At 48.8% G+C, this 21,499-nt stretch overlaps 1 protein-coding gene across 1 annotated transcript in view; it reads right to left on the reverse strand.

Annotated features, from left to right (window-relative positions):
• Positions 1-715: 715 nt before the first annotated feature.
• The window catches only part of Vps20 (vacuolar protein sorting 20), a 28,086-nt gene continuing 7,302 nt past the window's right edge, over positions 716-21,499 (reverse strand). The window contains exons 3-7 of the mRNA XM_089586243.1: positions 14,042-14,129; positions 13,882-13,968; positions 11,878-11,943; positions 3,621-3,786; positions 716-882 (exon numbers count right to left, since the gene is read on the reverse strand). Coding sequence (XP_089442369.1) covers positions 824-882; positions 3,621-3,786; positions 11,878-11,943; positions 13,882-13,968; positions 14,042-14,129 — 466 coding nt within the window. The 3' untranslated portion in view covers positions 716-823. The remainder of the gene's footprint in view (positions 883-3,620; positions 3,787-11,877; positions 11,944-13,881; positions 13,969-14,041; positions 14,130-21,499) is intronic.

A 21,499-nucleotide genomic window follows, 5' to 3' on the forward strand; every position in this document is an offset into this window, starting at 1 on the left:
GTGACGTAATCGATTAAATTTCAGGCTTCACCTCACAGCACCCGAGATTGCAGAGAAGCTCAGTGTGACGTCATGACGTCACGGATGCTCTTTCAGATTTCCACCCGGCAGGCTTTGCCTTCGGTGGTGTTGGTTTTCTCCCTTCAAAGCAAATGCGTTGTAAATGTACCAGCATTGCAGACGACATCATGCGTCCCCCCCCTTGGTGCTGTGGAGAAACTTGAAGGCCGACGTGATTTTTATTGGCAGTTATGTCCTCATTTCAAATGCTAGTCCAAAAGGACTTTGCATGCTTTACGTGCGTTACATTCGAAGCGTAACTCATCGAATAAAACCTTCGCAGTTGCCCTCTACAGAGCCCCACATGAAAGGAGTAGTTGGCAGCCTCAAGTGTAGAAAGCGTTCCGTGGGTGCACGACGCTGGAACGGTGTACTTCTCCTGCTTGTGAGCATGTCCTTTCCGCTGGTTTTCTACTCACCATGCACCAACTGGCCCAACAAGCTACGCTTCTTCAATACAGTCATTGACCACAAACTTCTGCACGAACCCGTCACTACAAATGTCATTCTTGCCTGGCCACATTTGCCATATCATCGCATTAAAACTCTCACGATGGTATTAAAACTCTCTCACAGCACATTTCACTCAAAGTACACACTCACCACCAGCCTAGTCCAAGTTCAGCCAGTCAACAATGACAGCAGTGACACAGCATGAACTTATTACAACATTTATTTCGCACAACAAATCAGTAGCAAACCCGTTATAAAAACATTGACATTGTTATATGCACGTGAAACACTGTGGCAGCAGGCAGCTGAGCTAGGATGCAACCAGCGCCTCCTCCGTCCTCTGCTCTTTTCGGACCTTCCTTGGTGGAGCTGCAAGAGGCAGAACGAAACCCTCGGTTGTCATTTCCCCTCGGGCAGAGCGGTGCAAAGGATGGGACACCGGACACACACAACGCTTACCTTATGACCAAGTTATGAACACTGATAACAGCATGCACTTGCAACAACAACAACACAAACAGCTTCAAAGCATTTGCCTTCGCCCCATCTGCGGCTAGCAGCCCTCCGAGGCATTCCCTCAATGGCTTCTCCTTTCTCTGCTGCCAGGCCCGATTCTGGGGCCTTCCCGACAGTTCCATCAGCAAGCCACAACAACCGGCACATACCATAGCATATACCATTGGCTGCTTACGCCTGGAACGAACCCACTGCGGTGTCCCTCACAGAGAGGGCAGCTCTTTCTAGGCCTTAGGAACAAGGGTGCAGGCACTCCGCTTTCCAGCTCCCGCATAACTGGCGCCCGACTGACGGGCACGATGCAGCGAAGTGTCCAGGTGGGAATGGTTAATGAAGCAGACTTGCTGCCTGAATTTGTGCCCCAGATCTGATCTCGGTGACCAGGACCAACAGCCCACTCCCTCACCAGAGCAGGATTTGGCCACCCTGGTGTAGCACTTGGCCAGCAACCTTCTATGAGCAAACCAGTTAACCCTCAATAAAACTTGGGTTGGGCCTAGTTGGTACATGATGTACCAACTTTGGTACACGCGACCTTCACCTTCACAACAGTTAACCCTCGGCCCTCAGTCCCCAGTGGCTGCGGAGCAACTGACCGGGGTGGCGTTTAGACCTGTGACGCAGCGGAGGGCGCTAAGGATCTCTTGACTCCGGGCAGGCCGCCACTGGAAACTCAACCTGGCAACGTTTAATGCTAGAACCTTATCCAGTGAGGCTAGCCTAGCAGTGCTGTTGGAAGAATTAGCTGGTATTAAATGGGACGTCATAGGGCTTATGTGAAGTAAGGAAGACAGATGAGGCATATGCAGTACTAAAAGCTGGGCACGTACTGTGCTATCGTGGTTCAGCATAGATGAGAACTAGGCATGGGATTCCTCATCAATCTGGATACAGCCTGGAAATTTTCATCGGGGAAGAAGCTGTATCAGTGGCACTTGAATGCAAACACGGCAACCGGTTATTTTTCTATGGGATCTACAACCCCTGCATTGACACTTTCTTCCTGAAGGCAATAATTAAGAAGTTTGCTAATTAGTCTCTGCTAATTAATTACTTTTGTATAATAAAAACTACCGCAGACTAGGACACGCGACTGTAAACAACCCTCAGTTGGTCTCTTTTTTACAAGCTTGGTTACATTTAGCTGGGACAGCCTGTATATAGCCCATTGATGCGGCGGTGCTCGCAGCAGACCACGCGTAGTATGCTGTGGACACATTGCCGTTTCCGGGTGCTGTGGTCGGTGAAATTCCACTGTCGTCTTACAAGTGGAAGTGCATTCCATTCATGGGTGAGGACAGGGCTATCCTGGAAGGTAGAGTGCCACCATGAAGCTGCCATTTTTGTGTGCCTAACATTCAACTACATGTCACAGCCATTGTTTGGTTGATGAAACAGGCTCAAGAAGAAATTCAATTGCCAATTATTTAGCAGTCAGAGGTGAATATTCCAAGTATACCAATGTGTAATGCATCGTTTGAAAGGAAAACACAAAAGCAAGAATTTGGTGTCTACAGACCTCTGCATCAGGCGAGGGAGTTGTCGAAACGCCCCCTCTCTAGACTGTCAGAAACAGGTTCCGCCACCGCTTCCACCGTGCTAGTGCGAAGTGCTCACGACGAAGCGCTCTCGTTTTTTACTGTGAACAAGGCTCCCGTAGGGAGCTGAAACATCTTTTGCGTATTCTTTTCTATGTTGTGGCAGGCGTCTGCAGTGTCACATTTCATAATTCACCCTGACCAGACGAGTTTTTGGCTAACTCCTGATTTCACTTAGGCGGTTACAGGTATTTCTAGGCAAATGCCCAAAGTTGCAGGCCGTCCGCACTCATCAGCCAGTGCTGTTTGGGAAAGCTCAATAAGCCGCTGGCAAGGCATGTGTTCTGCACAGCCAGAGTAAGAGGGCCACACAGCAGCTCAGAGCTGATGGCCTCCATGCAGGACCCGCACGAGCTACACTCTGAAGCAGTCTGCACTTTGTGGCATTTGTTTTACCCGTCAGGAGATGAGCGAGATCAGGACAATACCAAAAAGAGAAAGAATGAATTACACAGTGCCAACGGAAACAGCGGGGAATACAGTAGCCGACCGTTTTTTCAGACTCCAACAATTCCGATTTGCACAATATTACGCACCTTACAGAGGATCCGTCATGCACCTCATAGGTAAATGTGCATTTCTGCCATTCTGTGCTACTCTTCCTTTGCGCAGCACGTGCATTCGTTCATGGTGTGACCTGTGGCCATGTTGTACTGTCTGGTATTGCGAAGTGGGATGGTGCGGACATGACGAAAGCGCGCGACTGTGGCTCAGATTAAGTCTAATACTGTCGCTTCCAAGCGGAACGTGCGGAGGAGCAAAGTTCACAATTTTGAAAGCCTTTTTTTTTTTTTTTGCAGATAGCTTTTTTTCCTTGAAGTTCATGAATTTTTCAGACTGAATAATCGGACCATTTTCCGGGTACCACTGAGTGTAAATGAATCTCAGAAGGTTCCACATGAAGTAGCACACCGACTCTGCGCCTGCGAGGGCCACAAAGGAGGTGGAACCTGTACCCAATGCACTGATGCTCCGACACATGCAGCCACTCACCCTCGGGGATGCCAGGCACCACTAGTGGCTCCCCCTGGTCGGCTGGCACGTCGGGCAGCTCGAGCACGGCCTTGGCCTCGTCCTCGGCCACCAGCTGCTCCAGCTCGGCCAGCACCGCATCGTCATCCTCGGCCGTCAGCTGGCCACACAGCAGCTCATCGATTTCCTGCACACAGCCACGGGGAGCTTCTTCAACACCTGCATGTCCTCCTCACCCACTGCACTTCTCACAGCCAGACTGAAAGCTGCTCAACTGCAACTTGTGCACAAATCCAACCGTACGATTTGGTACGTCCGCACTCCACTGGAGTCCTGTAAAACACACCCCGTGGAAACACACTTCTGGGCAAGTTGGTGCACAGCTTGAGAATGTCCCCTCATCCCTTCTGCTCTTTTGCCCCTCGTCTTCTCAAACAGCCCATAATTCCACCGCTAATTTGAAGTTTGCGACGTCGCACCTGGGCAAGCGGCATACCAAGCAACGCTCTCGCGAGGCTGCTCTGCCTCTCTGGGGGAGATGTGGAGAGGGAGGGGGGGGGGGGCTCTCCCCCTCTCTCCGTGTTAGCAAAGGAAAAATGCTCAGAGATTTGCAGCAGGCCGTTGCCTTTCCTGCTCTTCTCAAAGGCTTTGGTAATGCAAAAGTGATCGATGACACGACCAGCGGTGAGACACAAGAAACTCGGCATGTCACAGCCTCTTCGGCGCACCGAATCCAAGACCATGTGGTCATGCATGAAACTGAGATGTGAGTGAAACAGACAAACTGGAGCTTCCACTGGCGTCTGCATTTCAGTTTTCCAGTGCCCTTTGTTCCCTGCAATTGGTTGCAGTTATAGCAGTCAACCAATGTGGTAAGCCATGGTGTAGTGATTTATAAATATCGTCTGTCCGCAGTAATTACTGCGCCAAAACGCTTCAAGAGAAGACTGAACCCATGCATGAAATCGACGCCATTCTCTCAATAGGACGTATTATCTAAATAGGATACAGTTAACCCTTTGCAGGCCATAGTGGTCCTCTGTCGGGCACGGACCAACAAGCTTTTCTATGCTTGAATTGTGCACGTGTTGGATTGTTACAGAGGACCCGCCACCCCTTAGACAAATACTAAACCAGTTTTTTTCATATGTTTGTAAATTGTTAAACTAGAGGACAGCACATAAAGTGTTTCTGGAGCTTTGACAGAAACAAGCGTCCAAGCATTCTGTGGTTCTGTTTACATGCTGCTGGCAGCACAGCAAGGCTGCGTTCTCAATGAATGCACTCTATGTCAGAAACTGCCAGGATGATTTCAGTGAAGAAGAAAACCCCCGTCAGATGGCGAAGACAGCCAATCAAATGACAGCAGCAACGACGACTGCGCTGGCTCTGGTGACACGAGAACATGTGCAACAGCCTGGCACACCTACAGGAAAAATTGTTCACACTTCACACCCATTCTGTTCACTGTCTCGAACCAAGGACCCCAAGTAAGCACGTCCAACTTAACCGGGGAGTTGGACTACTTTCAGCTGTTTTTTACAAACTGATTAAGGACACTGTGCATGAGGAGATCTCGACTGCCGGAGTGCTTCCAGAGCACTCAATTTGGAAGGACTGGGAAGATGTGTCCGCAGAGGGACTCAAGGCACTTTTAGGCCTAATAATCAACATGGCACTGAATCCGAAGCCCAAACTCAAGGACTACTTCAGCCAGGACCTGCTCAAAAAGATGCCTTTTTCCCCGCATACTTTTTAAACGCAAGTGGTTTCTTCAGATTTTTTGGGATGCTCCACATTTCTCCAGGCGCAGATGCCTCGTCCGACCGAACAACTCACGGCAGCAAGGTGAGGGACATTGTGCGCTACTGTGCTGTCCCAAGCCCAGTTTCAATTTCCCTCCCGGGCGCCGGCTTCATCTGTGAACACTGGACTTCTCTCCTCCCTGCTCTTTCTCTTCCCTCTCCCCGTGTGCCTTCCCCCTGGCCCGCGTGCTTTCTCCTTCTTTACACCTCCCTCCCGGGTTTCATCTTACGGAACTCGTGTCTCTTTCGCTCCTTCTACCGCGCTGCGCGACTGTGGCAGCACCGCGTTTTTACAAGTTGTAAATGCCTGGATAAATGTTCGATTTTCCTTGTGTTTGCGACTCCCTGCTCTTTCTCTTCCCTCTCCCCGTGCGCCTTCCCCCTGGCCCGCGTGCTTTCTCCTTCTTTACACCTCCCTCCCGGGTTTCATCTTACGGAACTCGTGTCTCTTTCGCTCCTTCTACCGCGCTGCGCGACTGTGGCAGCACCGCGTTTTTACAAGTTGTAAATGCCTGGATAAATGTTCGATTTTCCTTGTGTTTGCGACTCCCTGCTCTTTCTCTTCCCTCTCCCCGTGCGCCTTCCCCCTGGCCCGCGTGCTTTCTCCTTCTTTACACCTCCCTCCCGGGTTTCATCTTACGGAACTCGTGTCTCTTTCGCTCCTTCTACCGCGCTGCGCGACTGTGGCAGCACCGCGTTTTTACAAGTTGTAAATGCCTGGATAAATGTTCGATTTTCCTTGTGTTTGCGACCTGCCATCTATCTGAGGAGTGGCAGCAGCCCCAACGCGTGCCACGGAATCAGAATAGCTATGCTGATGCAAAATGCAGAGAGCATTTCGGTCAAACATTTGTATCAACGAAAGCACCGTCGGCTTCACAGGGCAAATTTCGTTCCAGTGCTATAACCCACAGAAGCGTGCTTAACTGTTCAATAAGCACGCTCGTTGGTTTGTCAGTTTATGACTTGAGGTCAGAAGGCTGAAAAATCTGGCAACATACGTGTGGCCGTGCTAGTGACTTTCGCTTCTCAACCTAACGGTTGCACTAACTCCACAACTCACAAAGCGTGAATTCGAGAGTTGCAGAGGTTGCGCTATTGTTTTGATCAAAGAGCGCCAGTTGTGAGCACGTTGTACGCTTCTTAATTTTCCAGCCCTGCGCAAGATCGGACGCACTGAACACTGCTTGCGTTGAACACCGCTTGCCCTGAGCATTGCCTGCACTGAACACTGCCTGCATCTTGTTCAGTTTTGAAAGTGAAGAAGAGGCCTTCTGATTAGTTCGGGCTTTAGACTGGGAGGTGTTGGCCGTGTGTGATGCGCCACCAGCGCCCTTCAGCACTAGCGGCGGCCTGACGCTCGCTCAGGCGAGAGAAGGAAGGTGAAGAAGAAGAAGAGAGACGCGGGGCGTGGCGCAAGCGGCGGGAGGAGACGAGCTTGGGCAACGGAGCAGGCGAGGTCACGGCTGAACGGCTTCTTGGACCCGGGTGACCAGGCCTGGGGAAGCTGTCCTCGCCCAGTTCAGGGCAACCAGGAGCCTGCTGTCTCCTGTCTCCCGCCTGCCTCTCGCTGCCTCGGAGAGCGGGCGCCGTGCCGGGCACAGGGAGGTGCTGCCTGCCCGGGGATCCTACCGGCCTTGCTGTCGGATCGCGCCTGCCGTCCCCTGGCTGGGACCCCCTGCGGTGAAAGGGTGCCTTCCTGGCCGTGCCCGGGTGTCCAGACCTGGGCGGCCGTCTCCTCTCTGGCGCGTCGTCAGCGCCACTGGTGCTGGTGCTCCGCGCCAGACTTCCGGCCGCAGGGAGAACAGCCCCGCGGAGGTACTTGGCCCTGGCGCCTTTCCTCAACCCTCGGCCACACAGCTCCATACCCATCAGTGACAGCTCTCCCGTATTAAGTAAAACTATTTTTGTTACATCTACGGACGTGCTCGGTCTGGGACGATTTTTCTGGATCCTCCGGGGCCCCACCTCGGAGGACGCTCAAACCTGCTGGGGGCCTTTTCACCTCACACCGTGCCTTCCAAGAAAAAAAGCAGCATGGAATATTTTAAAACAATAACATACACTAACAGCCTGCTTCTGGATCACAGTTTGGCAGTTGGCACTTGGCCTAATTCGAACTGTGTCAGCTGACCATGCAGTGGAGTTGGAATTAGCATGTTTCCGGCATCACCATCGTCAGCCTGGCTATGGCCACCGCAGGACAAGGCGTCTCCCACATCTCAGTCCAACGATTTCATGCTTTGTTCCAGGTGCCCTTTGCTACCCTCTGATAAGGTGTAGCTGCAAAGTGCAATTCCAAGAAGAAGCTCCCTCCCAATGCCTACTTCTGCTTGCACTGAACTTCTCTGCCTTTCTTCACCAACTGTGCGGCCGGTGGCTCCAGGGAGTTGGAGACCCCCCCCCACACGGCCAGTCACTGTTAGTGGGGGGCATCTAGGAAGAGCTTCTTGGGAAGCTGAAAGGTGGCTTGGCCATGGAGACCTCCAGTGGGAAACACTGATGGGGGGGAAACACTGGTGTCCAACACCGCAGTGCTTCCTCTGCAGGTGCCAGCCTGCGCGGACTTCTGCCAGTGGGTTGCCTCCCAGCTGCTGCCACCACTGTTATTTCCCCCCCCCCCCCCCCCCCCCCTTGATTCCTTCGTACGCTACATGACAGCACATGCCACCTTGGTTTCCCCCTCAGGTCACATCCGTACATCACTGCCAGTACACAAAATAAACAGGTGCCATGTGCTTGCTTCACAGCCTTCCTGACACCAGAAAGGTATGCGCAAGGTCAGTGACCAGCCACAGCACAGAACCACACCACAGCAAACTGAGTTACTAAGCTCTCAGGTTTCCGTGCAACACAGCTACCACTGGGCCATCGCCAGTGGGACCTTGAGAAGCCACCCAGGTCATGTGCCTAGGTGGCCGACAACCTGCCCGTCGAACTGGGAGCAAACTGCCCACCCAGGCAGATCAATCAATTAATTGGTTGTGAGAAGAGCAGTATGGGCCTCACAATGCATCGCTTAACCACTACACAATGCACCAGGAGTGGCATGAGTGATATATGAATGCCAAGTCGAGAACAACCAACTCCACACATATGGGCATTAACACTACTCCACATTACCTTTAACTCTTTCTTTGCCACGCCCAATGAGCATCGTTAGCCACTGATGATGACTTTGCACACCAACTTCAGAACTTTCCCCACTGCTTACGGGCACTCTGCGCATCTGGCTCAGAGTCAGAGAACCAAAGTTTCGTTTACAGCGCAGTTTTCTTTTTTCAACGCGCTACAAAGACATGAAGATGCGGTACCAAGCTCATTGCCAACTAATGATGACTTTGCCGCTTGACTTCGAAGCCTTGCGCGTTGCTTACGGACACACTCAGTCACCCAGCTTGTAATTAGACAAATAAAATCTCATCATCATCATCAAATGATGATGATGATGAAAATCTAGTTTTCGATGGAATTCTTATTTCCTGTGAGGTTGCATTTTTTTAACGCCCTTCGAAGAAGTGGCAGTGTCTAAGTCAGCAGCCTCCACATGAGCAACACACGCTCCATAAAATCTCAGGACTCTGCTTTGTCTGCGACTGATTTTGTTGACAACCCGAGCAGCAGTGACTCTCAAGCTATAGTGAAATCTAGATATAACAAAGTTAAAAAAAGTCCCGTTACATCCCCGTTTTCGTTACATGCAGTTTTGACGAGAAGAGCTGATAGGACACTGCAGAATGGAAACCAAAACAAGAAAAGAATGTAGGTGAAATCACCTTTAAAATGTTTGCACAAAAATCCTTTACTCAAAGTCATAAATGCAGAGAAATGTTTTGAAGCACACAGGCAGGGACACAACACAGCGCTGTGTTGTGTCCCTGCCTGTGTGCTTCTTATTGCCATTTTGTTTTCGCTATGCCCTATCATTTTCCACTGCTTCTGAGCATGACCTGTAGTAGTGCCACATGGTACGGCATTCCAAAACGAAAGCAATGGAGATGTGATGACACTGCTGGAGCACGACGCATTGCCTGAACTGTGGTCGCTCGCTGCTATCTTTGACGTTCCTCTCATGTCAGTTCATGTTTTATCGTCCTGAAACTTTTCTGCCAAACTTCATACCTCAGCACAAGCTAACAGATGGTTGGCTTAGCAAGTTTGTTATATCAAGGTCAACCGCTGCTCCACAATTCGTTACACAGAGGTCTCAAATACACGCGTTTCAATGGGGGGTGGCGATGGGGAATTAAAAAATTCATTATATTGTGGAGGTTCATTACATCCAGGTCTAACTGTACTGCCTTTTTGTCAGAACTCCGTTCTGACGTCAGCGACAATGGAAACCAGCCTGGCCCACATAGGGGGCAGCACTTCACTGCCCAACTAAAGAGTTTCCAGTTATTGTTTCGTAGCAAGATGAAACTGATAAAATTTCCGTTTTTTCACAGATAGTGGCTGACAGAATAATTTCAGAAAAATGCTAACATTATTCTTTCTTTAGATACAAAAATGTCTCCACAAGTTTTGTTCAAATTTTTCCCAAAATCAACTTTTCAGAAAATAAAATTTTCAGTCGCAATGTGCCATTCGTTGTTCGATCTTAGGTGCCTAAAAACACACTTATTATTGTTTTTGTTTACTGCATTAAATTATAAATGGAAAGCTTTGACAAAAAAAAAAAAAAAAGAAAACCCACTGAAACCTACAAAACAAAGGTGATTTTCCCCATGTAAGGAGCTCCCCTCCAGTTTTAGTGCGCTACCATGAAGACCCTCAGTCCACCATTTTGCCGACCATTGCGCGACGCCTGCCTGACCTCGAAACCCGGGCCTCGACCATAAATCGAAACGGGCGTAAAAACCACACTGCTAGTGCACCTAATTCACATTTCACTTCACATTCAATTCATTCCAATTCAATTCACCTTTGGCCTAACCATGATAAATCATCTGTAATTTTGTTCTCTTGAATGGCACCCCCAAACACCACTCATGCTTTGGAAACTGCACTCACATACAGCTTGTGGGGACTGTCCTGCTTCGTTCCCTTCAGGGTTTGTTTCCCCACAGTGTCCTTTCTAGTTACGTTAAAGGTGCTCTTAAGGGGCTCTAATAACGGGGTGGTATGCCTGGGGTGTTAAAGCACACTGCTTCACGAATGCTGCCCAGGAAGAATTTTTTTCAATGCGCATTGTAGCAGCTGAGTTATTCCCAGTCAGAATTTGCCTTTCCCTCTCTCTCGTCCCTTTTTGCATGCTGGAAGGCCAGCAGCTCCCCTCTGTTGGCCCCACCTCCGTGGGCGTGGCTTCCTGACCTTTCAAAGCTACGTGACTTATTGGCTGCGGCCATCGTAGGTGCCTGACGTCTGACAGAATCTAACCAATAGCCATCTCGCAACTTGTACGTGCAGGTGCGAGCCCGTAACTGCAATTCGCGCATGTAATTGTGGGTTCCCTGGTGCGTGTAGAGGTGCACTACTTGGCACAGGTGTTCCTGACCAAACAGTGGCGTAGGGATTGAGCGAGTCGATGTGCTCTCCCTGGAAGGTGTTTCGAGCCCCTTTAACTAACAGGGGAAGGCGTCACAGACAGCGCGAATGCTGCACGGGAAACAGCTCTCTCTTTGGCTTGGCCACTCGTCGTGTGCAGACGTGTGGGGGCAACGCTTCGCTCTCTGTCCGTGAGGCGAGGCCTAATGAGGACATTTCCCTTCCATCTCATCCTGTCCGGCCTCGGAGCTTCTCCCCTGCCCTGGCGTGGGCGAACGTTCGCTCGTAAGTGTGCTGGTCAGTTGGACAACCTCCATTAGCATTTCGTTGCTAGCCGGCAATACTACTGCTGCTGTAGATGTAAATGCCTTGTTTGTGCCAGTTCACCCTCGGAACAAGGCCAGCCGTGGTTGGCATGCACTCGGCAGCGCTCACAATCCCGGGCCAGCGCTTTTGAACTGTGCGTCAGCTGCATTTAAGCGGGGAGAATGTATTACTCCCCTCTGTCCCACAACGAGAACAGGGAAAGCATGCTCGCAATATGACAGCCTGATGCATCTCATGACAATAAATTATGTATCCCACTGTGAAAAACAACAACAAAAAAAAAACAAAAACAATGAGCTCATCCAAATCACTGATCCCTTGGCTAACCATGGTCGGATACAGCTCAAGTCTGCAGTGAAGCTCTGCCCACATTTGGGACTGCTGCACAGAATTTTCTTATGACAAAAAAAGTAGACCGTTGTCAAAACTTTTCCTGGCAACTGACAAGGAGCCAATCACAAAAAGAAAAAACTGTAAGCTCTAGAAATCTGGCACCTGGCTTGTTTAGTAGAGTCAAAGATTAAAAAGATGATTTCGTTGTGATTGGCTGGCGTAGCAATACAGGGCGGCTCAGACCTTGACCCAGTGCTGCTGTTTTCATCCTACTATACAAGAGTGACAAAAAAAGGGCTGTCTCGCAAGGAGGAAGAAGAGAGCACCTTCTGCTTCTCGATGCCCTCGTGCGTCTCGTCCATGATCTTCTCAATCTCCTCCACACACAGCACCTGCAACAACACCACACACACACAAGACGGGTCACAATCTGCCTCCTGCTTACTTTCTTTACCTTCAGTACGCACACCGCACATGCACTTCGTTGGGCTCACTCCAAAAATGCCACTTGGGGTTCATGCTGGCTTCCCCAATTGAAGGGATGGACAAACACACCGGCTCATCAAAACAGTACTTGCACGAGACAACAAGTAGATTCTACCACACAAGGCACTTCTGCCGACGAAACCACACCAGCTAAGTTGCTCTAAGAAGGCGGACCACTGCGTTAGCGATCCATCTATAAGCCTGCACTCAGTCGAGCGCGGTTTTTTGGAAGAATTTTTATAACAATCTTTTGTAACAGATTTTACTTCCTTGCCTGGTCCTATGTCATGCGCAGTTCTTTCATTTCCTTTTTTGCAATCTGTCTCTGACAATAGCTACATTTACAGCTGAAGAGGTGACAAACACCTTTCTTATCTGTTAGTCTAAGATAGCTGGCACTGCAAAGTGTGACATGTGTGATGTGACTGGCTGGTTATATAAATGTGACTTGATGAGAAAATAAATCAGTTGATATGAAAGCGTTCTTCTGTGTCTTGTCCTCCCCTGTGGTTGTCGTTTTTGCGCTGTCTTCCTACCAAGCATGAATAGCCAACTAGCCCAGCACCCTGTTTTACTGAAGTTGCTCTGTGCACGCAGGTTCCTCACTTTCACACGTTCCTTTTTGCAGCAGCTCAGCGCTGGCGCTAAGAAAGTTTCCAGCTGTCTCCTTGACAGTGCTCATCAACCACTGGCCCTCATGACCCATGAAGTAACGCCATTAGCAGCTTCTGTTTTGTTACAACACCACCCAAAGCTGCTTCCAACATTTTTCCTCAGGTCAACTGCTTCACCTAGCCAACGCTTTTCATGCATTTCGTTTCTCTGCACTTTTGGCCACCCGTTTCTTTGAAGCTTCCAAAAAGTCACGACAGCCACCATTTCTTTCAGATCTCCCATGTCTCTCCAATTAACCCTGTCCTTCGCCAGCTGCAGCCACCGTATCCCCGCAAATTTCTTAATCTCATTCACCCACCTAACTTTCTGCCGCCCCCTGCTACGTTTGCCTTCTCTTGCAATCCACTCTGTTACCCTTATGGACCAGCGGTTACCTTGCCTTCGCATTGCATGCCCTGCCCAAGCCCATTTCTTCCTACTGATTTCATTAAAACTTCCTGTTGGGCGAGTTGGTAGTTCATATTGAATTAGAAATATTATAGCGCAACCTTTGTTTTGTTTTTTTGTCATTTTTTCTCACAATCCTTCGGCCTATAAAAGGTGTGGCTTTCACCGAATAAATTCAGTTGACAGTTAGCGCTTGTGTGTGTGTTTCCTCTCTTTTTTGTCCGTGTCTTTGTTTGCGCTATAATATTTCTAATTCAATACTACTGATTTCAACTAGGATATCATTAACCCGTGTTTGTTCCCTCACCCACTCTGCCCGCTTCCGATCTTTCAACGTTACACCTATCATTTTGTTTTCCATAGCCCCCTGCGTTGTCCCTAACTTAAGCTGAACCCTCTTTGTTAGCCTCCCCGTATCTGCCCCACAGGTGAGTACAGGCAAGATACAGCTGTTGTATACTTTTCTCTTCAGGGATATTGGTAAACTGCCATTCATGATCTGAGATAACCTGCCATGAAAGAACCTGTCTTCTGGTTAAGCTGGCCTATGACCAGAATGAACCCCTCCCCGGATGTGCCCCAGCAGGCCTTCTCAAAAGCGCTGCTCCAAGGGAGATGCACACCTGCATTTACTGCGACAGAAGTAGAGAAAAGCTGGCGTCCGTGTCACGAAAAGGCTACAGTGCCAGGTGGCAATTGACTCACACAAATTCAGTGGCACTGCACATGAGCTGGAGAAGAGCAACCTCCCCCCAGTGGCAGTATGAAAGGAAAACACTTGCCTCGTGGAGCTTCTTGAGTGACTCGTTGCCAACCTTGAGGCCCTCGACCACCTGGATCTCAATCTGGGCGTACTCAATGTCATGCACCTATGGGGGAGGAGGAGCAAGAATGTAGCAGCACTGCACGTGTTGTTGTGAGCCCACCCCCCTGACAACCGACCATTCGCTCCAGGTTGGTGAGTTGGCCGTCCGTCTTCTCCAGCATCTGCTCCATGAACCGCTTCTTCTTGAGCAGCAGCTTGGCCTTCCTGTGGAGGGGGACACATCACCACTCGTTCAGGCCAACACACCATCATCATCATCATCAGCCTGACTACACCCACTGCAGGGCTAAGGCCTCTCCCATGTCTCTTCTCCAATTGACCCTGTCCTTTGTCAGTTCCCGCCACTGTATCCCCGCAAACTTCTTGACCTCATCCGCCCACCCAACATTCTGCCACTCACCCCTGCTACGTTTGCCTTCTCTTGGAATCCACTCCGTTGCCCTTAAGGACCAGCGGTTGTCTTGCCTTCGCATCACATGCCCTGCACAAGCCCACTTCTTCCTCCTGAATTTGACTGCAATGTCAATAACCCACATTTGTTCCCTCACCCACTCCGCCCTCATCCGATCTCTTAACGTTACACCTATCATTTTCCTTTCCATAGCTCGCTGCGTTGTCCTTAACTTAAGCTGAACCCTCTTTGTCAGCCTCCACGCTTCTGCCCCACAGGTGAGTACCGGTAAGATACCGCTGCTGTAGACTTCTTCTCTTCAGGGATATTGGTGAATTGCCATTCACGATCTGAATGGCAGCACATCCTTCACAACTTTCACGCAGGCGCATTTTTGCAACAACTTTTTAAGGCTCAAGCATTACTTGCTCCAGTGAGCGAAAAGGCACCTGTGAGTGTGTGCTAACACTCAATGGTGCCCATCCTGGTAGGTGGTGGTTAAATTAGTGACTGGATGTCGCTGGGATCGCACAACCTGGATCGCACAAGTCCCACTGGAGGCAGCCCCTCCCATCTCAGGGCACCACTGAGCCACAGGAGGAGGAGTATGAGGACTCCCAGGGATCTGTGAATGTGCGCTACACAATGACCAATCTTGCACATGTGGGCATCGACCCTAACACAGTGTGGCACAGTGGTGTGGGCACCTCTGCTGCTCCCAGGAATGGGTTCCCACCTGACGTGATTACTACTGCTGATCCTCCAGCAGCTCTGATGAAGTCGAGAGAGTGACAGAATCCCGGCTGGCCGGGGGGATACATTTCAAAAAACAGACGCTGACAAATAAAATGAAAATTGAAATTAAATTGAAATTTTCAATTTACTGGTTGGCGTCTGTTTTTTGAAACTCCAACAGCTCTCTGATTTACTTCTAACCTCGACTGAACTTCTGCCCTCAGGCATAAAACCGCATTCTCAAAAAAAACCCCTTCAGCGGCGGTGTGTACACATCAAATTTGGCGCCGCGTGGCGCTCCCGCCCTTGCTTCAAACGGAATGGTACATCACGTGGGCATGTAAACATGCCTCCTAAGTGGACAACTAGCGCCATCTAGTTTTTTCGCACCAAAGCTGAAGCCCAAACAAACATTGAAAATGGACGCCACCGCCTTTTACGGAGGAGCGCGTGAGTGCATTGCAATTCTTTTTCTTTTTTCGCTTGTAAATTATATTTAGAACAATGGTGTTTATATCAGCGTAATATATAAGGTTTGGGCTTTTCACGTGCAAAATGTTTTTGCAGCATGTGTTAAAGATGGCTGTGTGACGCAGAGTGAAAGATGCGTGTGTACATTTGTACACATGGCGCCTCAAGGCCGCCTTACCTGATAACGCTCCTCCTTCTGCTTTTTATTTCATTTCTAAGTGGTTATGGAGAACTTATGCACATCTTTTATGTATTATAGGTCTTAGAGAGCACTCAGTATGCCGTCAAAAAGCATCGACTACGTCCGCTCAAGCTCTTTTGGCCAGAATAGCCGATGGAAACATCTCGGATGGGGACTTCCCAGACGATGAATTCGAAGAATCTGCCGAAATTGTGGTAAGTTTTGCCACTACACAAAAGCAGTTTTAAAATTTACTTCACGATTATTTCCATAACTCTCTTATTTTATTCTAGCCTGCTTCAAACGGAGATCCTGTGCTAGTCGACCACAACATCAGTAGCAGTGACGATGAAGAGAATGTGCAGCCACCGCCAACGAAAAGAAAGAAAATCGTGGTCAAGTGGATTAAGAAGAAATTCGCACCGGTGGACACTGAGTGCAAGTTCATCCCTAACAGAGGATCAGCTGTCCTTGAGCCGCTTGAGTACTTTATGAAGTACTTCCCAGAGAAAATTTTTGATGAACTGGCACATTTTACGAACATTTACGCGCTGCAAAGAGATGGAGTTGAGTTAAACGCCACATCGGAAGAAATCAAAGTTTTCATTTGCATTATCATACGCATGGGAATCTTGAAATTTCCGAGAATCAGGATGTATTAGCAGGAGGACACAAGAATACCATGTATTGCGGATGCAATGACATTTCAAACGATTTTTCAAGCTGCGAGCGGCACTACATGTTGCTGATGCCAACGCTCCACAGGATCCACCCCATAACAAGTTTTGGAAAGTGGCACCAATCATTGAAGCTGTCAGAAGTCGATGTCTTGCTTTGGAACCCCTTGCAGACAGCAGCGTTGACGAACAGATTGTGCCCTTTACAGGAAGGGTCCCCGCTGAGCAGTTTGTGAAGAACAAGCCAAACCCCGAAGGAATTAAAGTATTTGTCCACTGCAGTTCGGACGGGATGGCTCATGACTGAGTTATATCAAGGGAAAGGCACTGGCGTAAGCAGCGACCATTCACACTTGGGCCTCGGCGGATAAGTTGTGATGCGGCTCGTGGAGGCGCTCCCACATGGTCTCAACATGAGATGCTACATGGACAATTATTTTTCTTCGGTGCCGCTTTTCCGAGAGCTGGAATTGCTTGGGATTTTGGCCTCTGGTACGATCAGGGCCAACAGACTTCTAGGCTGTGAGCTCAAGAGTGAAAAGGAGTTGAAAAAGGAGAGGCGCGGAAGCTACGACTTCAAGATTGCTAAAGACGAACCCGTAGTGATTGTTCGCTGGCACGACAATAGTCCAGTCAACATGGTCTCTACATTAGTAGGAATAGGCAACATCACCAAGGCGAAGAGGTGGAGTGAGGCAGCAAAAAAACATGTTGAGATCGACTGTCCGCACGTAATCGCCCAGCACAAGCAATTTATAGGCGGCGTGGACAAGCTCGACTTTTTGATGTCCCACCATTCAAAGACAAAGAAATGGCCAGTGAGAGTAATCGGCCACTTCATCTCCTTCTCCATCTGCAACAGTTGGCTTGAGTACATTCGCGATGCTAATGCAGAGGGACTTCTCAAAAGGGAAGTGAAGGATGTAATGGCGTTTCAGTCAGACATTGCACGGAGCTTGATTGCAAGCAACAGAACAGCGCCTAACAGGAGGGGAAGACCAAGCACGAGCACAGCAAAGCCTGCCCGAAAATCACACGTCGGGACACCTCTGCCGACAAACTCCACAAGATTTGACGGAAACAACCACTGGCCCATTCACATCAACGCCAACTTTCCGCAAAGGTGCCGAAATGCGGGCTGTCTGTCAAAGTCTCGAATCTGCTGTCGTAAATGCGGAGTTTTCGTCTGCCTGGGTGCCACCAAGGACTGCCACTATGAATTTCATCACAAAAAGTAGGAACCATCCAAGTAGGCAAGCTGAGAGGCATTGGAAATGCACTCTTAAGTACTTGAAAAAAGTTAACAGTACCTGAAAATTGTTGTTCCTTGTGTAAGTGGACATAGACATATTTCGCGGCATAGAGGCACCATGTGTACAATCATGCAAATAAAAATTTTTGCTCGCACAATAAACATGTTTTTTTTTTTCATATTACTCAGTTCGGATCGTTATTTAGAGGCAATATGTGAAGGAATCGCAATTTTCTTTTGTGTTTATTTTAATTTGCGCCCGAAGGGGATAAGGCCTGGCACCATGATTAGTGTCCAAATACCTCTCAATACTTCAGTTTTGTTGTGCCTCCATAATTAAGGCAGAAAGCTGGGCTAGTTGGTGTTTAGATTGAGGGGACATAGTAGTAGCGCCAAAAAACAGGGACCACAGGATAGAAGAAGACAACACAGGCACTAGACATCAACTGACTTTATTCCAGAAGAAATACCACGCATTTACAGGTGACTGTCAGGCGCACAAAGAAATCAACAATCAAATCGCATGCGTGACGGCACTTCCCGATACAACAACTCCAATTCTGCAGTGGAAAGATAAACATTCGCTCTGCTCACACACAATTGTCTTTCCACGTGAATAAGGAAGGCTTCCAGTACCTCTCACTCCTTCTGGTCTGCACTTACATATATCATGCGTGTCTGCTCAAAGAAAGTTTTTCCATTATGTTTACACTGTTTGTAGTGTGCCACCAAGCGTCCAGGGCCTGGTATAGCAGCTGACAGATTCTTGTGCTCCATGAGGCGAACGTGGATACAACAGCCAGTTTGGCTGACGCAGCATTTTCCGTGAGATAGTGGAATTCGATAGACCACATTGGTCCTGCAGGCCAAAAACGGCTTCTCATGCTTGATGGGGCATGGCAGTTTTGCGCTGGAGACACCATTAACAACTGTGCACAGTTTTGAGAGTTTTTGAGCAGACATGCGTGATAAAGTAAATGCAGACCAGAAGGAGCGGCAGCTATAGGAAGCCTTTCTTACTCGCATGGAAAGGCAATTGTGTGTGAGCAAACTGAATTTTTATCTTTGCACTGAAGAATTGAAGCTCTTGAATCAGGAAGTGCCGTCATGCATGCAATTTGACTTGATTTTTTTGGCACGTAATAGTCACCTATAAATGCGCGCTATTTTTGGGAATAAAGTCAGTGTTGTCTTCTTCTATCTTGTAGTCCCTCTTTTTACAGCCCCTGCTATGTCCTCCCAGTTGAAACACAAACTAGGCCAGCTTTCTGCCTTAAATGCCTTACTTTCTGGTACACTGGGCCCTGTCTTACTCCTCTTTGTGTGTCAACCTTCCTGCTTATATCATCAATTTAATCACTCTGATGAGCTGCCGAGCAAGGACCCTCAGGTTTACGCTCGACAATGGTCTGGTTTCGTTTAGTTTATCTGGGTTTAACGTCCCAAAGTGACTCAGGCTATGAGGGACACCCTAGTGAAGTGCTCTGGAAATTTCGACCACCTGGGCCTCTTTAACGTGCACTGACATCGCACAGTACACGGGCCTCTAGAATTTTGCCTCCATCGAAATTCAGCCGCTGCAGCCGGGATCAAACCCATATCTTTCGGGTCAGCAGCTGAGCGCCGTAACCACTGAGGCTCGACAATGGTCTGGTACCACTAGAAATCGAAGCTCTGTTTTCAATAAGCCTTCCGTCGATGCGGCATGCCAAGAGGATCATGTAAAATCAGTGTTCAGGGCCCTGGAGGCAGGTGCGCCATCTTCAGTTCAGCCTGCGTACATTTGCTGCCACCAGAAGGCTGACCCAGGAAGGCGGAGATGCAGTGTTCAGGACATGGAACAGGTAGGTTGTGCGTGTGACTGAATTCCTCTGGGTAGCCAGCCTATAGAAGCTGTGCAGCTGGAAGAATACGACGGGAAAGTTCAACGCAGATCGTGGGACTGTCACTTGCCTTGGAGGATGTGATGTTCCTGAGGACATTAAGAGTGTCCTGTGTCTCCCGCATAAGTATTGCTCAGAGCCCAGAGAGAAGGCAACTGCTCTGGTATCAATGGTTAAAAAGACCACCAACCTGGCTGATGAAGAGGAGAAGGGACATTGCACATCTGAATGTGGTGATTGTCTTCCGAGGCATGATTTCCAACCCGGAAGGTTCATCATCAAAGTAAAAGCCACTGTTAATTACCTCAAATCTAATGAACTAAGGTTACTAGAATCGGACAAGGCAGGCGGGTTTGTGGTTATGCCAGAAAAATTCTGCTCCGACAGGGCAAATCAGGCCATTTCGAAGAATTTTGTCCAAATGCAGTCCACAGGTGCGAGGATCAAAAAGAGAGCTCTTGCAGTCTGGGATAAGATGAACCTAACTAATCTAAAAAAAAAAGAAGGATAAACGAGACCGGAAAAGATGGGCTGACGGTAATCTTTTGGGCAACAACACACAAGCCGGATGTTCCCCTGTGTGCAATTGTCACGGAAGTACGATCTTGGCAAGGTGCCCGTTCCAGGTTACCCTAAAAATGTCTCAAGCTCCTTCCATTTATCGACCCATTAAAGGTGGGTAATTCGAAGGAATTGAATGTTTCTCGCACGAAGACCTGTTTTCGGAGTCTAAGCGGGTATTCTCGATTGACGTTGAAAATCTTTTCAGCTCAATTCCCCAGAAAGATACTTTAATGACAGTGAGGGAGGGCATAGAATCTAAAGCACTGTAAGGTTTCAGATTGACGCAGGAATTTCCCTGGGAAATTTTTTATCGCATTTAGCATTTTATCTTTCTAGTACCTTTGTTAATTTTGAGCGCAGGAAATTTGTTCAGCGCGAGGGCGTCTGCAGAGGCTCGTGCATCGCGCCGCTGCTTAGTGAACTGCTTTTAGCAAGGTTGGACGCATTGAAGCGCAGCTCAATGACCACAAGATTTTGAGGATTGTTAGATATGTAGACGGTTTTCTTGTAGTGGCATAACGTGAAGACCACAGAAATGAGCATCTAGTCCATCATACTTTACATCTTTTTAAGTCGTCTGCCTGGGTTCTGAATTTCACCCACGATCTTGAAAATAACGGTAGCCTACAGTTTCTTGGTGTTCTTTTTTTCTTTGATGAATCACACATTTGCCACAAGTACCAGCCTTGTGGCAAATGTGTGATTCACTAAAGAAAAAAGAAAAACACCAAGAAACTGTAGGCTACCGTTATTTTCAAGTTCGTGGGTGAAATTCAGAGCCCAGGCAGACGACTTAAAAAAAAAAAAAATCTAAAGTATGATGGACTAGATGCTCATTTCTGTGGTCTTCACGTTTTGCCACTACCAGCCACAAGTACCAGCCAGCCGCCGCGGTGGCTCAGTGGCTATGGTGCTCGGCTGCTGGCCCGAAACACGCGGGTTCGATCCCGGTCGCGGAGGCTGAATTTCTTTGGAGGAGAAATTCGAGGCCCGTGTACTGTGCGATGTCAGTGCACGTTAAAGAACCCCAGGTGGTCGAAATTTCCGGAGCCCTCCACTACGGCGTCTCTCATAGCCTTAGTCGCTTTGGGACATTAAACCCCAATAAACCAACCATAAACCAAACAAGTACGAGCCAAGGTCCAAAAAATAAATTTTGAATTTTGATTCAGCCCACTCCAAATTGGTTAAAAGAGGCATTGCTAGGACATGCCTTCTTGCAGCTCTAGAAAAGTCCTGCTCGCACAAGATGCTGGTAGGTGTAGAGATGCAGGCAGGTCCCTTCACTAAGGAATGCTTTCCTATGGAACTGGTGGCATCAGTCGCCGAGAGCCTGATATACAAGATAAAAGCTGGGGACAATACGCTTACGACTGTGCGACAAGCTCACAAACGGGCTAGATCCATGGTGCTGCCCTAT

The sequence above is a fragment of the Amblyomma mixtum genome, chromosome 4 (genome assembly GCF_055824585.1).
Source record: "Amblyomma mixtum isolate Tamu chromosome 4, ASM5582458v1, whole genome shotgun sequence".
Taxonomy (NCBI): Eukaryota; Metazoa; Arthropoda; class Arachnida; order Ixodida; family Ixodidae; genus Amblyomma; species Amblyomma mixtum.